Source organism: Haliotis rubra, unplaced genomic scaffold (assembly GCF_003918875.1).
Source record: "Haliotis rubra isolate DU_JTF1 unplaced genomic scaffold, ASM391887v1 Scf40, whole genome shotgun sequence".
NCBI classification, from domain to species: Eukaryota; Metazoa; Mollusca; class Gastropoda; order Lepetellida; family Haliotidae; genus Haliotis; species Haliotis rubra.
Window position 1 is genome coordinate 1,181,559 of NW_025767080.1, and position 21,934 is coordinate 1,203,492.

The 21,934-nt window shown below is 45.0% G+C and overlaps 1 protein-coding gene across 1 annotated transcript; it reads left to right on the forward strand.

Moving 5' to 3' along the window:
• Positions 1–188: 188 nt before the first annotated feature.
• LOC124287357 lies at positions 189–21,484 on the forward strand. Its single transcript, XM_046723861.1, is given in 17 exon segments — positions 189–527; positions 2,410–2,657; positions 4,068–4,132; positions 4,474–4,634; positions 4,802–4,905; positions 5,239–5,451; positions 5,619–5,705; positions 6,857–6,947; positions 7,103–7,154; positions 8,022–8,131; positions 10,290–10,423; positions 10,425–10,460; positions 11,063–11,172; positions 12,578–12,719; positions 17,931–18,014; positions 19,346–19,455; positions 19,937–21,484. Coding segments are annotated over 17 exon segments (2,097 nt in total). The 5' UTR covers positions 189–226; the 3' UTR covers positions 19,986–21,484.
• The last annotated feature ends 450 nt before the right edge of the window (positions 21,485–21,934 follow it).

Genomic DNA, 21,934 nt, shown 5'->3' on the forward strand with positions numbered 1-21,934 from the left:
ACCTAAGTAATCGGAAAGTAAAACTAAACTATACAAGCGGAAAACAATTTTTTAAAAGGAAAATCAAATAACAATTTTCCCATGTCACATTCTTATTATATAACATACAAATTTCGGATTGTTTTTTCTATATGTTAAATAGGTTTTAAGATGCATACACTGAACAGTACGTTGAAATTGAATCCATATTTCGTTTTACAAATACAGAGTCACCCTATGTTTAAACATGGCTGAAGATATGTTGAAACTCCTGTGCAGTACAGCCAAACTTGATCGGGACAGAGGTTTACAGCAGCTACAAGAATTTCTTCAAAAACAAAATGCCGAAGATGTCAGAGAATTTGAAAATAACCTTGTTGATTTGATGTCACACGATGAAAGTACGTGGGAAAAGAAGCATGGGTCACTTATGGCCTCAAAGACTGTCATGGACAGTCAACACTTTTCAACTGAATTTGGGGATCGAGTTCTCCATAACTCCCTCCATCTCTTGGAAGACAAGGAGTATCGTGTGAGAATATCGGCAGGTAATTGATCAGAATTTATTTTTGTTATTTGGTATTATTTGAAAGATGGGCAAGTAACCATGTTATCAGCTTGGACCTTGGACTATTAGTCACTGTTAATCAACTGACATCACATTACTCCATAATTATCAATGACGATAATCAAGGTAATGTACTCCATTAACAATACATAGGTCTTAATATTAAACAATGTGTTGCAATGATATTTCAAATGTCTTCTGTGATACAAATTTGGTTAAAATCTGTAAGCTTTTTCATTCTCTCAGAAGAAAAGAATGTTTAAAACAATATTCTTGGTCTCATCAAGATATGTCTGAACAAAAACTTTCTTGATTATTTACGTAGTTTCCCCCTTCTTATGAGTTGTCACATGCCAACATGGCATGATAAATTTGCCTGTAAAACATTCACATAAACATGGTTAACTCACAACCCAATTTGTGTTAATGGTTACCTTATAATGCTTATGACAATGTCACTAACATTATCAGAGTATACAGTAAGTAGCAAATGAACTATGACAATGTTGTAATTAGCAGGCTCTGAAACTTGCTATTTGTTGGTCTGTCTTGAGCTGTCCTAAAACAAGAGTCACACCACACAGGAGTCATACTTTGTTCCAGTAAAAAACAGAGATACTTGTTCATTTTCCAACGTCTGGAGAGCAAATGTAGAAAGATTTCTGAGTGTTGGTACAAGTGAACTATCAGATAGTATATAAATGATAAGAGACAATCAAACAGGCTGTTTTACATGAGTAGTATAGGGAATGGGTCAAAAACACTGCAGAAGGTGCACCATGCCTCTAGTAGCCTCAAAATGGTCCAATTTGGCTCCCACAGCACATAACGCTTCCCCTCCCAAAAAAAGTACACACTGCAGTTGAATATATAGAGACACTTTTTGCCTTCATTTTGACCGCAGAGGTGCACTCCAATTAGAGATATACAGGTACATAGGTATAGAACAAACCATGCCTGGAACCATGCTATCTCACGAAGCCTATACTTAGATCCGATCAGGTCGTTTGTCCATTCAGGAGGCGAAGAGGAAGTATCACATATCACAAGCCCGATACAGGCGAATCTGAGGCAGCTCCAGCTACGATGGGCCCAAGGATATGGAAGTGGCAGCCACTCGAGGTGCCGGACCAAATCGTGATCGACGGCTGTTTCAAGAACATAGGGAACCTCTACAATAACGACTGCCTCCGTTGGAGCCTACGCTACAAACTCCTCCTCGACCATTTGGTAGAGAATTGCGGGAAAGAGTCTTGTATCTTCCGACAACTCGCCAGAGAAACGAAGCCCACAGACAGGTGCAACACTGTTTCTGCCTTGCCCAACTATGACGGGCCCAAGGATATGGAAGTGGCAGCCCTTCCATTCAACGAACACCGAAAAGCCACAAACGTTCTGGAGGGAATCTATATGTTCAAATCGTTTGCCATAGCGAAATACAAAGGGGAGAACAGATTGTTGCTGCTGCTCTCTATGCCGACTGGAGAAACGATTCCAGTCTATGGCCACAAGATACGAGAAACGATTTGTTCTATACCTATGTACCTATGTACCTGTATATCTCTAATTGGAGTGCACCTCTGCGGTCAAAATGAAGGCTTTTTTTTTTGCTTTTTTTTTGAGGGGGGTGGGTGGTGGTGTGTGTTTTAGGGGTTGTGGGCTGTGGGAGCCTAATTGGACCGTTTTGAGGCTTCTAGAGGCATGGTGCACCTTCTGTGGTGCTTTTTCCTCATTCCTTATATATACTACTACATGTCAGATACTGAAACAAAGAATGCACTCTAGAGTGAACACTGTACTTGCTTATCTTTGTGTAATTGTTCAACGATATGCTCTTTAAACTTTGACATTTACTTCTGCAGGTGAAGTGATTGGCTCGTTATGCAGAACAACAGGTGCAGGCATTTTCAAACAGGCCCGAGAGAAAATCTTAAGTGGGATACGGGAGAACCTGGAAAGGCAGCCACTAGATGGAGACACTGGAGATGATCGATGTCAGCAGGAGAAGCTGATGGAGAAGCTGATGCCGGCATCCCCACCCACATCCCCACCTTTATCTCCACCCTTATCCCCACCCGTATCCCCACTCCCGGCTGGGCAGCAACGAAGGGTAAGATATCAGGATTGTCCCACTGCAGGGGAAATTTACTTTTGGGGCGTCTATTTCTAAAGAGTCAACAGAAGTTCATTGTTTGTGACAAATGTAAAACAATTAGCATTGTTAAAATGTTTCATGCTTTAATACTGTTAGGTTCGAGTAGTGCCTAGTGTTGACACATCAATGTCTTGAGTCAATGTTGTATATTCAGTTATATTGACAGCACAGTAGCACTCAGAACCAAACTAACATCCAACAGCCATTCCCCTGCAACCTACCTCACTTGTATCACATATACCATCACACAGCAGCACTCAGAACCAAACTAACATCCAACGGTCATTCCCCTGCAACCTGCCTCACTTGTATCACATATACCATCACACAGACGCACTCGGAACCAAACTAACATCCAACGGTCATTCCCCTGCAACCTGCCTCACTTGTATCACATATACCATCACACAGACGCACTCGGAACCAAACTAACATCCAACGGTCATTCCCCTGCAACCTGCCCTCACTTGTATCACATATACCATCACACAGCAGCACTCGAACCAAACTAACATCCAACGGTCATTCCCCTGCAACCTGCCTCACTTGTATCACATATACCATCACACAGACGCACTCGGAACCAAACTAACATCCAACGGTCATTCCCCTGCAACCTGCCTCACTTGTATCACATATACCATCACACAGACGCACTCGGAACCAAACTAACATCCAACGGTCATTCCCCTGCAACCTGCCTCACTTGTATCACATATACCATCACACAGACGCACTCGGAACCAAACTAACATCCAACGGTCATTCCCCTGCAACCTGCCTCACTTGTATCACATATACCATCACACAGACGCACTTCGAACCAAACTAACATCCAAGCGGTCATTCACCTGCAACCTGCCTCACTTGTATCACATATACCATCACACAGACGCACTCCGAACCAAACTAACATCCAACAGCCATTCCCCTGCAACCTGCCTCACTTGTATCACATATACCATCACACAAAATATTACTTACCCGTAACCAGGGTAAAAATTACCCTTACAACATGAACATAATCACTCACCATTCAGCATCATGTTGATTGAAGTCTTACTTTCACAAGATCTCATTAAATATTTACAAAAATAACTTTTAGCATATAATGCTGAAAAGAGTTGACATGGAAAAGTAAGTCAGTTCAAATATAATGGGGATGGCATTCCCAGGCAATGTAGTTTTGTACATTTCTTGTTATGCTTGAGCAGTGTATTTGTCCCTGTGTCTAGAAAATGTGTTGACTGTGTTACATTATCACTCATATTGTACAAAGACTGAGAATTTGTGAAGGTTCTCTACTCTGTTTAGAGCTTATTCTATGCTCTTGTTACTTTTTCAATGGTGTTTCATGTTCCACAGAGAAACAGTGCTGAACAGATCTTCCATGACACAGCAGGATGGAAGTCCTTAGAGACATGGATGAAGTAAGACTTTAGGTCGTGTGGACAAAGATGCTTTCATGGCTCTGTCCAATTTCAATCTGTCGACTTAAGCTCACCTGAACACCTCTTGAATCTTTCATTAACATCCCACTGGAGATTCCAGGTGAAAACTGGTCCCCATAAACTATAATGCCATGCCATTGTTCAAAGTGACTTGATGGATTGGATAGTGAAGCCAGGGGGACTTTCTTCTGTTGGGTTAATTTATTGGCTGAAATGTTAACATTGATGTGAATTATACAGATCTCAATAGAAACTGAATGGCTTATGTTACCAAGCAGATTTCTGGTGTTGCTTAGTTACTAAACATTGTTGTTTCCCAGATGTCTGCAGGCAGCTATAGAAGGCTGTGGCCCGAGCTTCAACACCTTTGTGGATCAGGAACTACTGGATCTCATCTTTGCTGCCATCGTACACACCAACCGTTTTGTGCGTGAAACCGGCTACTATGTGTGCTCATCTCTCATAGACTCTGGTCCTAAAAGTAAGTGATAAATACGCTCAGGTCAATTCATCTCCTGTAGACTTGGAATTATAAGTTATCAAGAAAAACTGTAGAAATGTGTCCTTATTTTCTGTAAAAGATCTCATCATTTTGCACAGAAATAACTAGAATGTGACTTGAGGATTTCTGTGTCTGACTTATTTCAGGTTCCAAAGAGGATGAGGGACAGGAAGAAGATAATGCCATCTATCGCCATGGCGGTCAGTTTTCAGAGTACTTGGGGAAGGGCCTTGCTGATAACTGGAGCCAGGTAATTTTCTAAATCATCTGAAGTACTAGATTATATACTGCACTGCATCAGGCATAGACTTGCATCAGTATGCAGCTGAAAACAGGGAGCAGATATTGAAATCAGTTTTCTAGTATATTTATGAGTAAATTATTGAATTTCCTTTTGAGCGTACAATTTTTGTCTTGCAGTCTCTTTGTATCATAGTTTCACATATTGTGGTTGTGCATTGATGTGGTAGCATTGTAAATACTAAATAGTATGGATCTATTCGTTTTGGAAGAAAACAAACATGATAGTCACTTGATTTGCCACGCAATGGGAGTTGACGGCATGTCCCTTACTCCCCATCAGGTGAGACTGGCTAGCTCTGTGACGACGCGGAAGTTCCTGATGAAACTGTTACCTGAGGAGTGTAGGGAGAAGTTCTACCCCTGCCTTCTGCCCCGCATGTGCCTCAACAGGTACTACGTGGCCGAGGGCGTGCGGATATACTCACAGGAGACGTGGAAGCTGATCACACATGGAGTGGGCAAATCACTGGTGGAGAAATACATCAAGAATGTGGTACGGATTTCTGTACTACATTCAGTCTTCATTCCATTTTTTTCAGTTTATATGAATTTGAATCAGCTGGTTATTTGGCAATTATGTCAAGCCCACATGATGACAATTAATGATATAGTTGTAGAGATGTCATCACTGACATGATGTGTGTCCTATTCTGCCACCAGGTGGAGTTCTACATCGCCCAAACTGAGGCTGACAATCATGCTGTGCGAGAGGCTGCCTGTGCTTGTATTGCAGAACTTGGCTCGAAGGTTTGATATCTATGTGTTCCTGTTTACTTGGGATCGCAGGACTGGGTGCTGGGGTAACCTAGAGGTTTCATATCTCACACCAACCACATCATACTCTAAGAGATGTAGTAGGGAGGGACATGTATGAAGGCATGTAGTGGTTCAGGGAGAGACAGGGTTACGGTAGGTAGTGGTTCAGGGTGAAGGCATGTAGTGGTTCAGGGAGAGACAGGGTGAAGGTAGGTAGGTAGTGGTTCAGGGAGAGACAGGGTGAAGGTAGGTAGTGGTTCAGGGAGACACAGGGTGAAGGTAGGTAGTGGTTCAGGGAGAGACAGGGTGCAGGCAGGGACTGGTTCAGGAAGACAGGGTGAAGTTCAGGTAGTGGTTCAGGGTGAAGGTTCAGGGAGAGACAGTGGAAGGCAGGGACTGGGGTCAGGAGAGACAGGGTGAAGGTAGGTAGTGGTTCAGGGAGACACAGGGTGAAGGCAGGTAGTGGTTCAGAGAGACAGGGTGAAGGCAGGTAGTGGTTCAGGGAGAGACAGGGTGAAGGCAGGGACTGGTTCAGGGAGAGACAGGGTGAAGGTAGGTAGTGGTTCAGGGAGAGACAGGGTGAAGGTAGGTAGTGGTTCAGGGAGAGACAGGGTGAAGGTAGGTAGTGGGTCAGGGAGAGACAGGGTGAAGGTAGGTAGTGGTTCAGGGAGAGACAGGGTGAAGGTAGGTAGTGGTTCAGGAGAGACAGGGTGAGGGAGGCAGTGGTTCAGGGAGAGACAGGGTGAAGGCATGTAGTGGTTCAGGGAGAGACAGGGTGAAGGTAGGTAGTGGTTCAGGGAGAGACAGGGTGAAGGTAGGTAGTGGTTCAGGGAGACACAGGGTGAAGGTAGGTAGTGGTTCAGGGAGAGACAGGGTGAGGGTAGGTAGGGGTTCAGGGAGAGACAGGGTGAGGGTAGGTAGTGGTTCAGGGAGAGACAGGGTTGAAGGCAGAGAGTGGTTTAGGGAGAGACAGGGTTGAAGGTAGGTAGTGGTTCAGGGAGAGACAGGGTTGAAGGTAGGTAGTGGTTCAGGGAGAGACAGGGTGAAGGTACGTAGGTAGGGGTTCAGGGAAAGACAGGGTTGAAGGCAAGAAGTGGTTCAGGGAGAGTCCAGGCTAACAAGATGTTGTGTTTATGTGGCAGGTTGAGAAGACAGCAGTAAGCCCCAATATCTCCCAGCTCCTGTCTGCACTGGTGGTGTGCTTCAACGATGACAGCTGGCCGGTCCGAGATGGTGGGTAGCTCTGGCAAACAGAGATAAATAGTTTAGTGTCATCTCGCTGTCCCATTCCTGTAACATTTTGACTACAGTGTAAGAAGTATGCCCAGACCACAACCCACTCTCAACACCCCTCCTTCTGAACACACTGTCTTCTGGTTGCATTCCAGCTGCCTGTGTTGCCTGTGGGAATTTCATCAAGTGTTTCCGTGAAGAATCCAGGTGAGTAACAGATGGAGTCAGTACATGTAATCATGTTGTAAGGCTCCATCATTGGTTGAATGTTACATATCATGCATTGTGTGAGATTGTCACAGGGTTTGAGTGTTTGATCATCGAGATTTCACAGGTTTTGTATACCCTGTATGTCTCCATACCCGTGAATACATACAACCACTTTGTAGTGAAATGATGTATGCTGATTTTGATGAAGCTAATGAAATACAGCATTTCTAACTCATGACAGGCCCAACTCCTTGCAAACCCAACCATTGCCTGATATTGAAGCAATGTGAAGATGGGGCGGTGGGGTAGTCTAGTGGTTAAAGCTTTGGCTCGTCACGCTGAAGACCCGGGTTTGAATCCCCACATGGTTACAATGAGTGAAGCCCATTTCTGGTGTCCCCCGCCGTGATATTGCTGGAATATTGCTAAAAGCGGCGTAAAACTAAACTCAGTCAGTCAGTCAATGTGAAGATGTACATTTGTTGATCGAGAAATACCATCTAATCTGAATGCTCTTTGGAATCTCCCTCACTTGATTCCCAGTCTTGATTCTTTATTCTTTGGTTATGGATTATTCATCACCAAATAATGAATGCAGGTGTTTACGGATGATATAGGAACGTAGTGTATAAGACATCTCAGTACTAAATTCACCTTGAGGTTTGGCACACGAAAAACAGGCATATTCTCCTTATATTCCTAAGCAGTATTGTTCCATTGAGCTTAATTGTAAGAGGAACCAATGGGTTGTTTGTTTCAGAGGAACCAATGGGTTGTTTGTTTCAGAGGAACCAATGGGTTGTTTGTTTTAGAGGAACCAATGGGTTGTTTGTTTCAGAGGAACCAATGGGTTGTTTGTTTCAGAGGGACCATGCCAGAGCTATACCCATTGTTCTTCAGCAACCTGGAGGACAACATTCCGTCTGTGAGGCAGGGGGCTGCCCTTGCACTGGCTCAGGTGGTGCAGGCGTACGGTGAGAACTAGTCACTAGGTTCCGCAAATTGCAGGGACATCTGTGCAACCAGTAGAATGTAAGGACATTGGTGGAACCAGTAGAATGTAAGGATATCTCTGCAACCAGTAAAATGTAAGGACATCAGTACAACCAGTAGAATGTAAGGACATCAGTACAACCAGTAGAATGTAAGGAGATTGGTGCATCAAGTAGAGTGTAAGGACATCAGTACAACCAGTAGAATGTAAGGGCATCCATGCGACCAGTAGAATGTAAGGACATCAGTGCAACCAGTCGAATGTAAGGGCATCCATGCGACCAGTAGAATGTAAGAACATCTGTGCAACCAGTCGAATGTAAGGACATCAGTGCAACCAGTCGAGTGTAAGGACATCAGTGCAACCAGTCGAATGTAAGGACATCAGTGCAACCAGTCGAATGTAAGGACATCAGTGCAACCAGTCGAATGTAAGGAGATTGGTGCATCAAGTAGAGTGTAAGGACATCAGTGCAACCAGTAGAATGTAAGGACATCAGTGCAACCAGTCGAATGTAAGGACATCAGTGCAACCAGTCGAATGTAAGGACATCAGTGCAACCAGTCGAATGTAAGGACATCAGTGCAACCAGTCGAATGTAAGGACATCAGTGCAACCAGTCGAATGTAAGGACTTTGGTGCAACCAGTCGAATGTAAGGACTTCAGTGCAACCAGTAGAATGTAAGGACATCAGTGCAACCAGTAGAATGTAAGGACATCAGTGCAACCAGTACGGTGAGAACTAGTCACTAGGTTCCGCAAATTGCAGGGACATCTGTGCAACCAGTAGAATGTAAGGACATTGGTGGAACCAGTAGAATGTAAGGATATCTCTGCAACCAGTAAAATGTAAGGACATCAGTACAACCAGTAGAATGTAAGGACATCAGTACAACCAGTAGAATGTAAGGAGATTGGTGCATCAAGTAGAGTGTAAGGACATCAGTACAACCAGTAGAATGTAAGGGCATCCATGCGACCAGTAGAATGTAAGGACATCAGTGCAACCAATCGAATGTAAGGGCATCCATGCGACCAGTAGAATGTAAGAACATCTGTGCAACCAGTCGAATGTAAGGACATCAGTGCAACCAGTCGAGTGTAAGGACATCAGTGCAACCAGTAGAATGTAAGGACATCAGTGCAACCAGTCGAATGTAAGGACATCAGTGCAACCAGTCGAATGTAAGGAGATTGGTGCATCAAGTAGAGTGTAAGGACATCAGTGCAACCAGTAGAATGTAAGGACATCAGTGCAACCAGTCGAATGTAAGGACATCAGTGCAACCAGTCGAATGTAAGGACATCAGTGCAACCAGTCGAATGTAAGGACATCAGTGCAACCAGTCGAATGTAAGGACATCAGTGCAACCAGTCGAATGTAAGGACTTTGGTGCAACCAGTCGAATGTAAGGACTTCAGTGCAACCAGTAGAATGTAAGGACATCAGTGCAACCAGTAGAATGTAAGGACATCAGTGCAACCAGTCGAATGTAAGGACATCGGTGGAACCGGTAGAATGTAAGGACATCAGTGCAACCAGTAGAATGTAAGGACATCGGTGGAACCAGTAGAATGTAAGGACATCTGTGCAAATAGTAGAATGTAAGGACATCGGTGCAACCAGTAGAATGTAAGGACATCAGTACAACCAGTAGAATGTAAGGACATCAGTGCAACCAGTAGAATGTAAGGACATCAGTGCAACCAGTCGAATGTAAGGACATCAGTGCAACCAGTCGAATGTAAGGACATCAGTGCAACCAGTCGAATGTAAGGACATCAGTGCAACCAGTTGAATGTAAGGACTTTGGTGCAACCAGTCGAATGTAAGGACTTCAGTGCAACCAGTCGAATGTAAGGACATCAGTGCAACCAGTCGAATGTAAGGACATCAGTGCAACCAGTAGAATGTAAGGACATCGGTGGAACCGGTAGAATGTAAGGACATCAGTGCAACCAGTAGAATGTAAGGACATCGGTGGAACCAGTAGAATGTAAGGACATCTGTGCAAATAGTAGAATGTAAGGACATTGGTGCAACCAGTAGAATGTAAGGACATCAGTACAACCAGTAGAATGTAAGGACATCAGTGCAACCAGTAGAATGTAAGGACATTGGTGCAACTGTGTTTAGGTGAGGAGTCTATGAGTGTGGTCCTCCCCAAGCTGAAGGCGGGGCTTGAGGGGGTGGAGCACCAGGCTGCATGTGTGGAAAAGTACAGCGGACTCGACAAGGGGCCGGCAACGTACCGGGTGGTCAAGCGTCTCTCGTGACAACGACATGGAACTACACACGAATCAACAGGTTAGTATCTTCTGTATATAGATTATTAATATGATTAATTCATGTAGAGAGAGATTGCTTGTCCTATATTTGTTTATCTAAATAAAGTCGTTCAATGTTGTTCAAGAGCATATGCCATTGTTAACATGATTTGTTCATGATATATGTTTGTAAAATTAATTTTCATGTCCTGTACTGTGAATTATTACACATTCTACCATAACCCTGAAGAAATGTTTGATTCTGATAAAAAATCAGGTATCAAATTCTCTTTGATACCTCCAAGATAACTTGCGCTTCCACACAGAACCTTGCGTATGAAAACATTGTTCTTACAAAAGTCAATGCATCAATGCATATAACAATGGCTGTCAATTTCCCATTGGAATTTGATATGTTCAATATCCGAACAACAGAACCCAGTAAAACACACACTAACCGCTGTGTCAGAGGCACACAGTCACTGGTAACTAATATCTAGGACTCTCAGGTGGTAAAATGCCAGGAAGTCTTCTCTGTGTTCACACATCTTCACATGTTCTCATGTATTTTGTCAACAGTTACACTGCATCAAATCTATAAACAGGGTAGGTTCATATCTGAATGTATTGTTTTGTTCCCAGATGTATTCCTGTGGTTCCCTGGCACCGAAGATGGGTCGGGGCTCCCGTGGAGGTGGCTGTATGGATCACATGTTCCGGAAACCTCCAGAACCTTGGGAAATGGCTGACGGGTAAATCAAGAATTTGTCTACTTTGTCATCAGATATGGCAGGAACTACTGCTTTGTGTTATTTTGTATCTGATGGACCGTGTAGAGATGCCAGCTTAGAACGTGTGCCCAGCAGCCTGTTGCCTTCATCAGAGCATCTGGAGCCTGGATGACTGAATTGTCTGGTCTAGGATCCATTTCAGGCTGTCATCATATAGTTGGAATATTGCTCTATGCAGAGTTACATGATGAACAAATTGTATTGTATGGATGTTTATTTGTGCTGATTTAAAAGTGTTCATACTGTATTACATCTCATCCCTGAGTTGTTGTGTTTGTATGAGGTGTCGTGACTACAATGCGTGTCCCTTAGTTTTTCCAGCAGGCATGATGAGTTTTGGCTGTTCAGTTTGTTTCTGTTTCCTTCAAATTAAAGTGTGTTCCTAACTTCTGTTAATCACGAGATAACCTCATGTACGTACGTACGGATTGGAATATCTTAAGAACCGTTCTCTAGATTCTTTTCATATTTGGTACCTAGGTTCATCACAGTATAAGAAAGGTCCAAGTCAGGTTTGGTGACCTTGACCTTCATTTCAAGGTCACAAGGGGACTTTCACGTTCTACCCTGCATGTTAAGCTATCTCAAGAACCGTCCACTGGATTTTCTTCATATTCAATTCAAAGCTTTATCCAGGGAAGGCGCAGGGCCCAGTCGATTTGAGTGACCTTCTCATAATTTTCAAGGTCATGGCGACACTTTGAAGATTTCAGCATGTAAACCTGCATGTTAAGCTATCTCAAGAACCGTTCACTGGATTGTCTTCATATTTGAAACCAAGCTTTATCTAGGGAAGGTGCAGGGCCCAGTCAATTTTGGTGACCTAAACTTAATTTTCAAGGTCACAGAGACACTTTGAAGATTTCAGCATGTTAACCTGCAGGTTATGCTTGTCAGCGAGATACCTCAAGAACCATTCACTGGAGTTTCTTCATATTTGACACCATGCTTCATCCAGGAAAGGGGCAGGGCCCAGTCGATTTTGATGACCTACACTTAATTTTCAAGGTCACAGTGACACTTTGAAGATTTCAGCATGTTAACCTGAATTGTCAGCCAGATATTTCAAGAACGGTTCACTGGATTTTCTTCAGACTTTCAAGACTTCCCTTAAATGTTTTTCAATAAGCAATTTCTTTAGTACTATTTTTGCATATTTCATACACTATGACATTCATGTCAAGGTCAAAGTCAGTCTTGAAAATATGTGTGTGTTTGAACACCTAAAGAGCAAGATATCAAGAGAGGTTGACTGGTCATATTTTTGTTGACATTTAACTTAAACTTTCATTACTTTATAAGTTTGATTTGATAATTTGTGGCGGGGGATTATGTCACCTTAGTGACAATGCTTGTTGTCCTCCAGATGTGTCCACCTGTTGGCGGAGTTATCTTCCCAGCAGCAGCAGCAGCAGAAGGTGGCGGAACTACTTCCTGTAATGGCACAGGCAGTCAACAGACATCACTACACTCAGCATGTAGCATTCCTAGAGGCCGTGTGTAAACAGGCAAGTCACAATACAGGTGTATCTGTCACAATACTGGATATAGGGGGTCAAGTCAAAGTACTGGGTGTAGGGGGTCAAGTCACAGTACTAGGTGAAGGGGTCAAGTCACAGTACTGGATATGGGGGGTCAAGTCAAAGCACTGGGTGCAGGGGCAAGTCACAGTACTAGGTGTAGGGTCAAGTCACAGTACTGGGTATGGGGGGGTCAAGTCACAGTACTGGGTGTGGGGTCAAGTCAAAGTACTGGGTGTGGGGGTCAAGTCACAGTATTGGTTGTGGGGGTCAAGTCACAGTACTGGGTGTAGGGGGTCACAAGTCAAGTCACAGTACTGGGTGTAGGGTCAAGTCAGTAGTCACAGTACTGGGTATGGGGGTCAAGTCACAGTACTTGGTGTAGGGGGTCAAGTCAAAGTACTGGGTGTGGGGGTCAAGTCACAGTACTGGGTATGGGGGGTCAAGTCAAAGTACTGGGTGTGGGGGTCAAGTCACAGTACTGGGTGTGGGGTCAAGTCACAGTACTGGGTGTGGGGGTCAAGTCACAGTACTGGGTGTAGGGTACTGGGTGTGGGGGTCAAGTCACAGTACTGGGTGTAGGGGTCAAGTCACAGTACTGGGTGTAGGGGTCAAGTCACAGTACTGGGGTATGGGGGGTCAAGTCATTGAAGTACTGGGTGTGGGGTCAAGTCACAGTACTGGGTGTGTGGGGTCAAGTCACAGTACTGGTGTGGGGGGGGTCAAGTCACAGTACTGTGTAGGGGTCAAGTCACAGTCACAGTACTGGGTGTGGGGGTCAAGTCACAGTACTGGGTGTAGGGGGGTCACAGTAAGGGGTCAAGTCACAGTACTGGGTGTAGGGGTCAAGTCACAGTACTGGGTGTAGGGGTCAAGTCACAGTACTGGGTGTCAAGGGGGTCAAGTCACAGTACTGGGTGTAGGGGGGTCAAGTCACAGTACTGGGTGTAGGGGGTCAAGTCACAGTACTGGGTGTAGGGGGTCAAGTCACAGTACTGGGTGGTGTAGGGGTCAAGTCACAGTACTGGGTGTAGGGCTTCAACCACAGAACTGGGTGTAGGGTCAAGTCACAGTACTGGGTGTCATAGTACTGGAGTGTAGGGGGCTCAAGCCATAGTACTGGGTCAAGCCATACTACTGGGTGCAGGGGGTCAAGTCATAGTACTGGGTCCAGGGGGTACAGGTCAAGTACCAGGGGTCAAGTCACAGTACTGGGTGTAGAGGTCAAGTCCACAGTACTGGGTGTAGGGGTTCAAGCAATAGTACTGGGTGTAGGGGTCAAGCCATAGTACTGGGGTAAGGGGTCAGAATCATAGTACTGGGTGTAGGGTTCTCAGTCCAAGTACTTGAGGTGCCAGGGTCAAGCCATAGTACTGGGTGTAGGGGGTCAAGTCATAGTACTGGTTGTAGGGAGTCAAGTCACAGCTGGGTGTGGGGGTCAGAAGTCAAAAGTACTGGGTGTGAGAGGTCAAGTCACAGTACTTACTGGGTGTGGGGGTCAAGTCACAGTACTGGGTGTGGGAGTCAAGTCAAAGTACTTGGTGTAGGGGTCAAGTCACAGTACTGGGTGTGGGGGTCAAGAATCCACAGTACTGGGTATGGGGAGTCAAGTCCACAGACACTGGGTGTAGAGGTCAAGTCCACAGTACTGGGTGTGGGGAGTCAAGTCACAGTACTGGGTGTGGGGGAATCAAGTCACAGTACTGCACCCAGGAGTCAAGTCACAGTACTGGGTGTAGAGCTTCAAGTCATAGTACTGGGTGTAGGGGTCAAGTCATAGTACTGGGTGTCAGAAGTCAAAACCACCAGTACTGGGTGTGAGGGGTTCAGAAGCCATAGTACTAGGGTGTAGAGGGGTCAGTCATAGTACTGGGTGTGCGGCTTCCAAGTCCATACACTGGAGTGGGGAATCCAAGGACAGTACTGGGTCAGGGGTCAAGTCACAGTACTGGGTGTGGGAGTACTGGAATCAAGTACTGGGTGTAGGGGTCAAGTCACAGTACTGGGTGTAGGAAGTCAAGCCACAGTACTGGCTTCAAGTCACAGTACTGGGTGTAGGGGTTCAAGTCATAGTACTGAGTGTACTGTAGTGTAGGGACTTCAAGCCATAGTACTGGAGTGTAGGGGGTCAAGCCACAGTACTGGGTGCAGGGGTCAAGTCATAGTACTGGGTGTAAGGGGTCAAGTCACAGTACTGGGTGTAGAGTCAAGTCACAGTAAGTGGGGTTCAAAGTCATGTGGCAGTACTGGGTGTAGGGGTCAAGTCACAGTACTGGGTGTGGGGAATCAAGTCATAGTACTGGGTGTGAGGGTCAAGTCAAGTACTGGGTAGGGGTCAAGTCATAGTACTGGTGTAGGGGTCAAGTCACAGCACTGGGTGTAGGGGGGTCAAGTCACAGTACTGGGTGTAAACTTCAACCACAGTACTGGGTGTAGGGGGTCAAGTCACAGTACTGGGTGTGGGGGTCAAGCCAGTACTGACAGTACTGGAGTGTGGGGAGTCACAGTACAGGGGTAGGGGTCAAGTCACAGTACTAGGTGTAGGGGTCAAGTCACAGTACTGGGTGTGGGGGTCAAGTCAAAGTACTGGGTGTGGGGGTCAAGTCACAGTACTGGGTGTAGGGTCAAGTCAAGTCACAGTACTGGGTGTAGGGGAGTCAAGTCACAGCAACTGGGTGTAGGGGTCAGAAGTCACAGTACTGGGTGTGGGGTCACAGTACTGGGTGTAGGGGTCAAAGTCACAGTACTGGGTGTGTCAAATCACAGTACTGGGTATGGGGGTCAAGTCACAGTACTGGGTGCGGGGTCAAGTCACAGTACTGGGTGTGGGGTCAAGTCACAGTCAAGTCACAGTACTGGGTGTACTGAGGTGTGGGGGTCAAGCCACAGTACTGGGTGTGGGGGAGTCAAGTCACAGTACTTACTGGGTGTAGGGGTCAAGTCACAGTACTGGGTGTGGGGGTCAAGTCACAGTACTGGGTGTAGGGTCAAGTCATAGTACTGGGTGTAGGGGGTCAAGTCACAGTACTGGGTGTAGGGGGTCAAGCCATAGTACTGGGTGTAGGGTCAAGTCACAGTACTGGGTGTAGGGGTTCAAGCCACAGTACTGGGTGTAGGGGTGTCATCAAGTCACATAGTACTGGGTGTAGGGGTCAAGCCATAGTACTGGGTGTGGGGTCAAGTCACAGTACTGGGTATGGGGGTCAAGCCACAGTACTGGGTGTAGGGGTCAAGTCACAGTACTGGGTGTAGGGGTCAAGCCACAGTACTGGGTGTAGGGGTCAAGTCATAGTACTGGGTGTGGGGGGTCAAGCCACAGTACTGGGTGTGGGGGTCAAGTCATAGTACTGGGTGTAGGGGTCAAGTCACAGTACTGGGTGTAGGGGTTCAAGCCACAGTACTGGGTGTAGGGGGTCAAGTCATAGTACTGGGTGTAGGGGTTCAAGCCATACTACTGGGTGCAGGGGGTCAAGCCATAGTACTGGGTGTAGGGGTCAAGTCATAGTACTGGGTGTAGGGGTCAAGTCATGGGGGGTCAAGTACTGGGGTATGGGAGTCAAGTCAAAGTACTGGGTGGGGGTCAAGTCACAGTACTGGTTGTGGGGGTCAAGTCACAGTACTGGGTGTAGGGGGTCAAGTCACAGTACTGGGTGTGGGGGTCAAGTCAAAGTACTGGGTGTGGGGGTCAAGTCACAGTACTGGGTGTAGGGGTCAAGTCACAGTACTGGGTATGGGGGTCAAGTCACAGTACTGGGTGTAGGGGTCAAGTCACAGTACTGGGTGTGGGGGTCAAGTCACAGTACTGGGTATAGGGGTCAAGTCACAGTACTGGGTGTGGGGGTCAAGTCACAGTACTGGGTGTGGGGGTCAAGTCACAGTACTGGGTGTAGGGTCAAGTCACAGTACTGGGTGTGGGGGTCAAGTCACAGTACTGGGTGTGGGGGTCAAGTCACACAGCACTGGGTTTAGGGGGTCAAGTCACAGTACAGTACTGGATGTGGGCTTCAAGCCACAGTACTGTGTGTAGGGGGTCAAGAGTACTGTGTGGGTCAAGTCATAGTACTGGGTAAGTGACTTCAAGCCATACTACTGGGTGCAGGGGTTCAACTAGTACTGTGTGGGGGGGTCAAGTCATAGTACTGGGTGTGGGGACTTCAAGCCATACTACTGGGTGTAGGGGTCAAGTCAGTACTGGGTGTGGGGGTTCAAGCCATAGTACTGGGTGTGGGGGTCAAGTCATAGTACTAGGTGTAGGGGTCAAGTCATAGTACTGGGTGTGGGGGTCAAGTCACAGTACTGGTGTAGGGGGTCAAGTCACAGTAAGTACTGGGTGTGGGGGTCAAGTCACAGTACTGGGTGTAGGGGTCAAGCCACAGTACTGGGTGTAGGGGGTCAAGTCACAGTACTGGGTGTAGGGAGTCAAGTCACAGTACTGGGTGTGGGGGTCAAGTCACAGTACTGGGTGTTGGGGTCAAGTCACAGTACTGGGTATGGGGTCAAGTCAGTACTGGGTGTGGGGGGTCAAGTCACAGTACTGGGTGTCAAGTCACAGGGGTCAAGTCACAGTACTGGGTGTGGGGGTCAAGTCACAGTACTGGGTGTGGGGGTCAAGTCACAGTACTGGGTGTAAGGGGGTCAAGTCACAGTACTGGGTGTAGGGGGTCAAGTCACAGTACTGGGTGTGGGGGGTCAAGTCACAGTACTGGGTGTGGGGGTCAAGTCCACAGAACTGGGTGTGGGGGTCAAGTCACAGTACTGGGTGTGGGGGTCAAGTCACAGTACTGGGTGTGGGGGTCAAGTCTGTGGGGTCAAGTCATAGTTCTGGGTGTGGGGGGTCAAGTCACAGTACTGGGTGTCACAGTACTGGGGGGTCAAGTCACAGTACTGGGTGTGGGGGTCACAGTAGTGTGGGGGTCAGTCACAGTACTGGGTGTGGGGGTCAAGTCACAGTACTGGGTGTGGGGGGTCAAGTCACAGTACTGGGTGTGGGGGTCAAGTCACAGTACTTAAGGAGTTTTGAGGGTGTTCTTGGGAGGGAAGTTCAATGAAACAAGGCTGAAATGCTGAAAGTAATAATAGACTATTTGGACAATATGTAATCATTACAAAGGTGAAAAAGAAAGAAAATACATTACAGGGTCAGGAATTGGTTTGATTACTGCAGAAGTTGATGTTTACAGTACAATCATTTTGTTTCAGATTCCTAATATTGCCAAAGGTTTGGGTAAACGAGCCTTCAAGCCTCACCTGGAACAATTTATGGACTGTCTCTTCTACAGCTTAGTAAGTTGTGGTAGATTCATGGTTAGAACTCTTTTCTTAGCAGCAGTAGGATGGGGTTGTCAGGCTTGCTGACTTGGTTCATGCATGACAAATATCAATTGCAATCGGGCGGTGGGGTAGCCTAATGGTTAAGGCGTTGGCTCGTCACGCCAAAGACCCGGGTTCGAATCCCCACATGGGTACAATGTGTGAAGCCCATTTCTGGTGTCCCCCGCCGTGATGTTGCTGGAATATTGCTAAAAGCGGCGTAAAACCAAACTCAGTCAGTCAGTCAGTCAATTGCAATACTCATGATGTCAGTCACTGGATTTGCAGCATATTGCTAAGTGCAGTGTTAAAACAAAAACAAACAAATTATGGCATATTCCATAATCTTCCAGTGCGTATATTTCTGCTGTATTATTCCACACCAGCTCTCTCTTCGTGTTCAAATGACAAAACATTACAAATAGATAAATGTGAAATTTCACTATATTTAAAAGCAGGGAAAACACTAGTGCTCAACTGACTCAACATCTCATTGACTGTCTTGGTACTATGCATAACACCTTTTATTGTTGTCCCTTTGGGAAATGTCAGATCTTGCTATGAGGCCATAATTGGGAATACAGATCAATGCCAAACTTCCAATCAGAAGATGTATTTTGACTGGTTGTTGATTTAATGAACATGAGCAAGGAAAATTCTGTACTCAGTTTCCAAACCAACATGATGATAGAATGGTGATCAGATACACATGATACTCAAGGATGTGTCAGATCATACCGACTAGCTTCAGTCATAACTGAGAAAAGTTATTGAAATATTCCTGGCATATTTGACATCTAAACTTGTTCTACTTTGTAATGCATGCCCTGTCAACAAAGGTCATTTTCTGGACTGCTGATGTAGGAACTGATTCAGAAAAATGTTTTCGGTTCTTGACTACATCCCATCCCAATGTGTTGTTTATCTTCATAATTCGACCCGTGAAGATCCGGGGTAAAATAGGTCTTCAGCAACCCATGCTTGCCACAAAAGGCGACTATGCTTGTCATAAGAGGCGACTAACGGGATCGGGTGGTCAGGCTTGCTGACTTGAGTGACACGTCATCGTATCCCAAATGCGCAGTACTATGCTCATGCTGTTGATCACTGGATTGTCTGGTCCAGACTTGATTATTTACAGACTGCCGCCATATAGCTGGAATATTGCTGAGTGCGGCGTAAAACTAAACTCACTCACTCACTCTTCATAATTCATAATGTGCTCTGAAACTGATACTGTCAATTCTTTAGCGACATTTGTTTAATTTTGTGAGCTAACTGACCAATTGCCTTTTGCTTCTCAGTCATGTGACAACATTTTGACGTCGACTGCGGCTAGTCAGTGCCTGTCTCAGCTCAGCGCATTCCTGGGCCCAAGTATCCTGCGTGGCAGAGTGGAGCAACACAATCCAAGGTGAGGTTGTCTTGGCTACAACTATGTTAGTAGGATCGTAGCTGGTTGTGTATGGTTTAGGAAGTGTTCAAAATAGCAGGTTGCTGCATGAGCAGCTGGTGCAAATCTAATTAGATTTTCATGAGTCAAGTCTGCCCAGCTGACGCTGACGTGACATAATGATGGCATGACATATCAAGTATTGTCATTTGAAAGAATCAAGTGATCTGGAACTATTTTTGATTGGTATACATCTACACTACAGTCTACTGACAATGACGCCAAGAGACAATTTAGTGTTGGCAGGAAGTAAGGGAGGAAAGGTTCCCATTTCCCTGATGCTGATGGCCCTGATCATGGGGATTGGTTGGACAAAATGGTTGCTGAATATGAACAGCATGAGATAATCAAATCTTACCAAACCCAGTGCACAGGATGACATGCTTTGAAAAATCATTTGATGTTCATTACATATATCTAAAGTTTGTTCCTTGTTTTCTAGGTACTTGGAACAGTTGAATCAAATTGTAGGACCTCCAGTGATAATGTGAAGATATTTTAAACAAATTTATGATCAAAGCTTCCACCAAAGAGCAAGATAACACCTCCTTGTGATACAGTCCACGCTTTTGTATCAAACATGCATGTAAAACATGTGCTGATCTCAGACATGCATGTAAAATAATATGTGATTAATTTGGGCAGAGATCTCACACCATATATGCTTATGTCAAATAGACATCACACAAGATGTGCTTATTACAATTATAGAAATCATGAGCTCACCTCAAAAAAGAAATCTACAATATCTGCCTTTCTCAAGCAGATATTGCAATATGTGCTTTTATAACCAGATATCACTCAAACTGTTGTTGTCTGAAACACATAAGCCACACAATATGTGCTTATCTCAAACAAATATCACAATATGTGCTTATCTCAAACAGATATCACAATATGTGCTTATCTCAAACAGATATCACAATATGTGCTTATCTCAAACAGATATCACAATATGTGTGCTTAACTGAAACACAAACATCAGACAAAGCGTGGTTAACACAAGCACAGGCATCACTCAATATGTTACCTCTTATCTCCTCGGCTCACTTCTGAAACGAGTGATGAGTCCAGTTCAGTGCTGGAGTGTCTGAGATGAGTCCACCACTTTGATCTTTGGCTAATGAAGTTTGATCATTAAGAAGTCAGATTATTGAAGAAATATATGTTCCATCTGAACATGAAGTTGTATGATGTATAGTATATGGATTTGTATACATATCTATCTATTGTAATGTTGGGAAATACACAATGTGAGATGATGCTATTGTTGGAAGATCTGTGTTTGGGGGTGTTAGTAGTTTCCTCAAGAGTGGAAAGAATTTGCAAATGGTGAAATAATGTTTCCATGATTTATTGAAAAAGAAGTATTTGTTGCTTGATACAATACTACTGAATATAATAATCATAAAGTGATTATGTTAGCACTGGTGCTTTATGTTCTGTTATGTGTATGCCCCTCACCATCTGTGTCTAGAATCCGATCAAGCAAGGTATGTGAAGCAAACACTCACGGGGGCACAGGTCACCTCACTGGTCCAACAGATAGCTGTTGAGAATTGTGTCCCTTAGTTGAGCTAACAATCAAAGACTTCCCAGCTACATTAATCTGACTGCTGTGATATGAATGAATATTGAAATGGTGCCGAACCGAAAAGAGTGGCCCTTCACTGATAATCATATGGGGGAACTCACTCTGGAAGTAGTGAATCATGTTCTTGAGGTATCCCAGCTTGGTGAAGAAGCGGATGATCCAGTACACTGTGACTTTCAGTGTAACTACCTACTCCAGTCTTGATGCTGTTGATGTGCATTGCCACCTGTCGTAATGTCATATGTAGTATTGTTATTGATTAAAATGTGTCCTTGTTGAATCGTAAAGCTCAAATATTTTTGGTCAGTGTTCATTGTTGTAACTCCCAGTAATCAACACAACCACCTTGACAGTACTTTTAAGTAATCATACAAAATAAAAGTTTAAAGACTTTTATGTTGCGTGTTGTTTCAATATTTCGTTATGATGCCAAAGTCTTGGTATAATTCATTTGTGCACATCATGCAAATATCTATGAAGCCTAAGTCATAGGTTACAGTGAAGGACAAGAGTGAGTGAGTATGGTTTTCCGCTGCTTTCAGCAATATTCCAGCAATATCTTGGAGGGGGACACCAGAAATGGGCTTCACACATTGTACCCATGTGGGGAATCGAACATGGGTCTTCAGCCTGACTAGCAAACGCTTTAGCCAATAGGCTACCCCACTGCCTCTGTAGGACAAGAGACTAACTGATCTTTAGTTGATGATGTTTTGTGAAGGTTTGTATGTTTCAGTGGAGTGTGCAATATTAAGTGTGGGTGGGATCTGTAGGTTCTAGGAGCTATGAGGTCGCAGGTTGTAGTAGTTTGTGAAAGCATGCAACTGCCGGTTTGAAAATTATGTT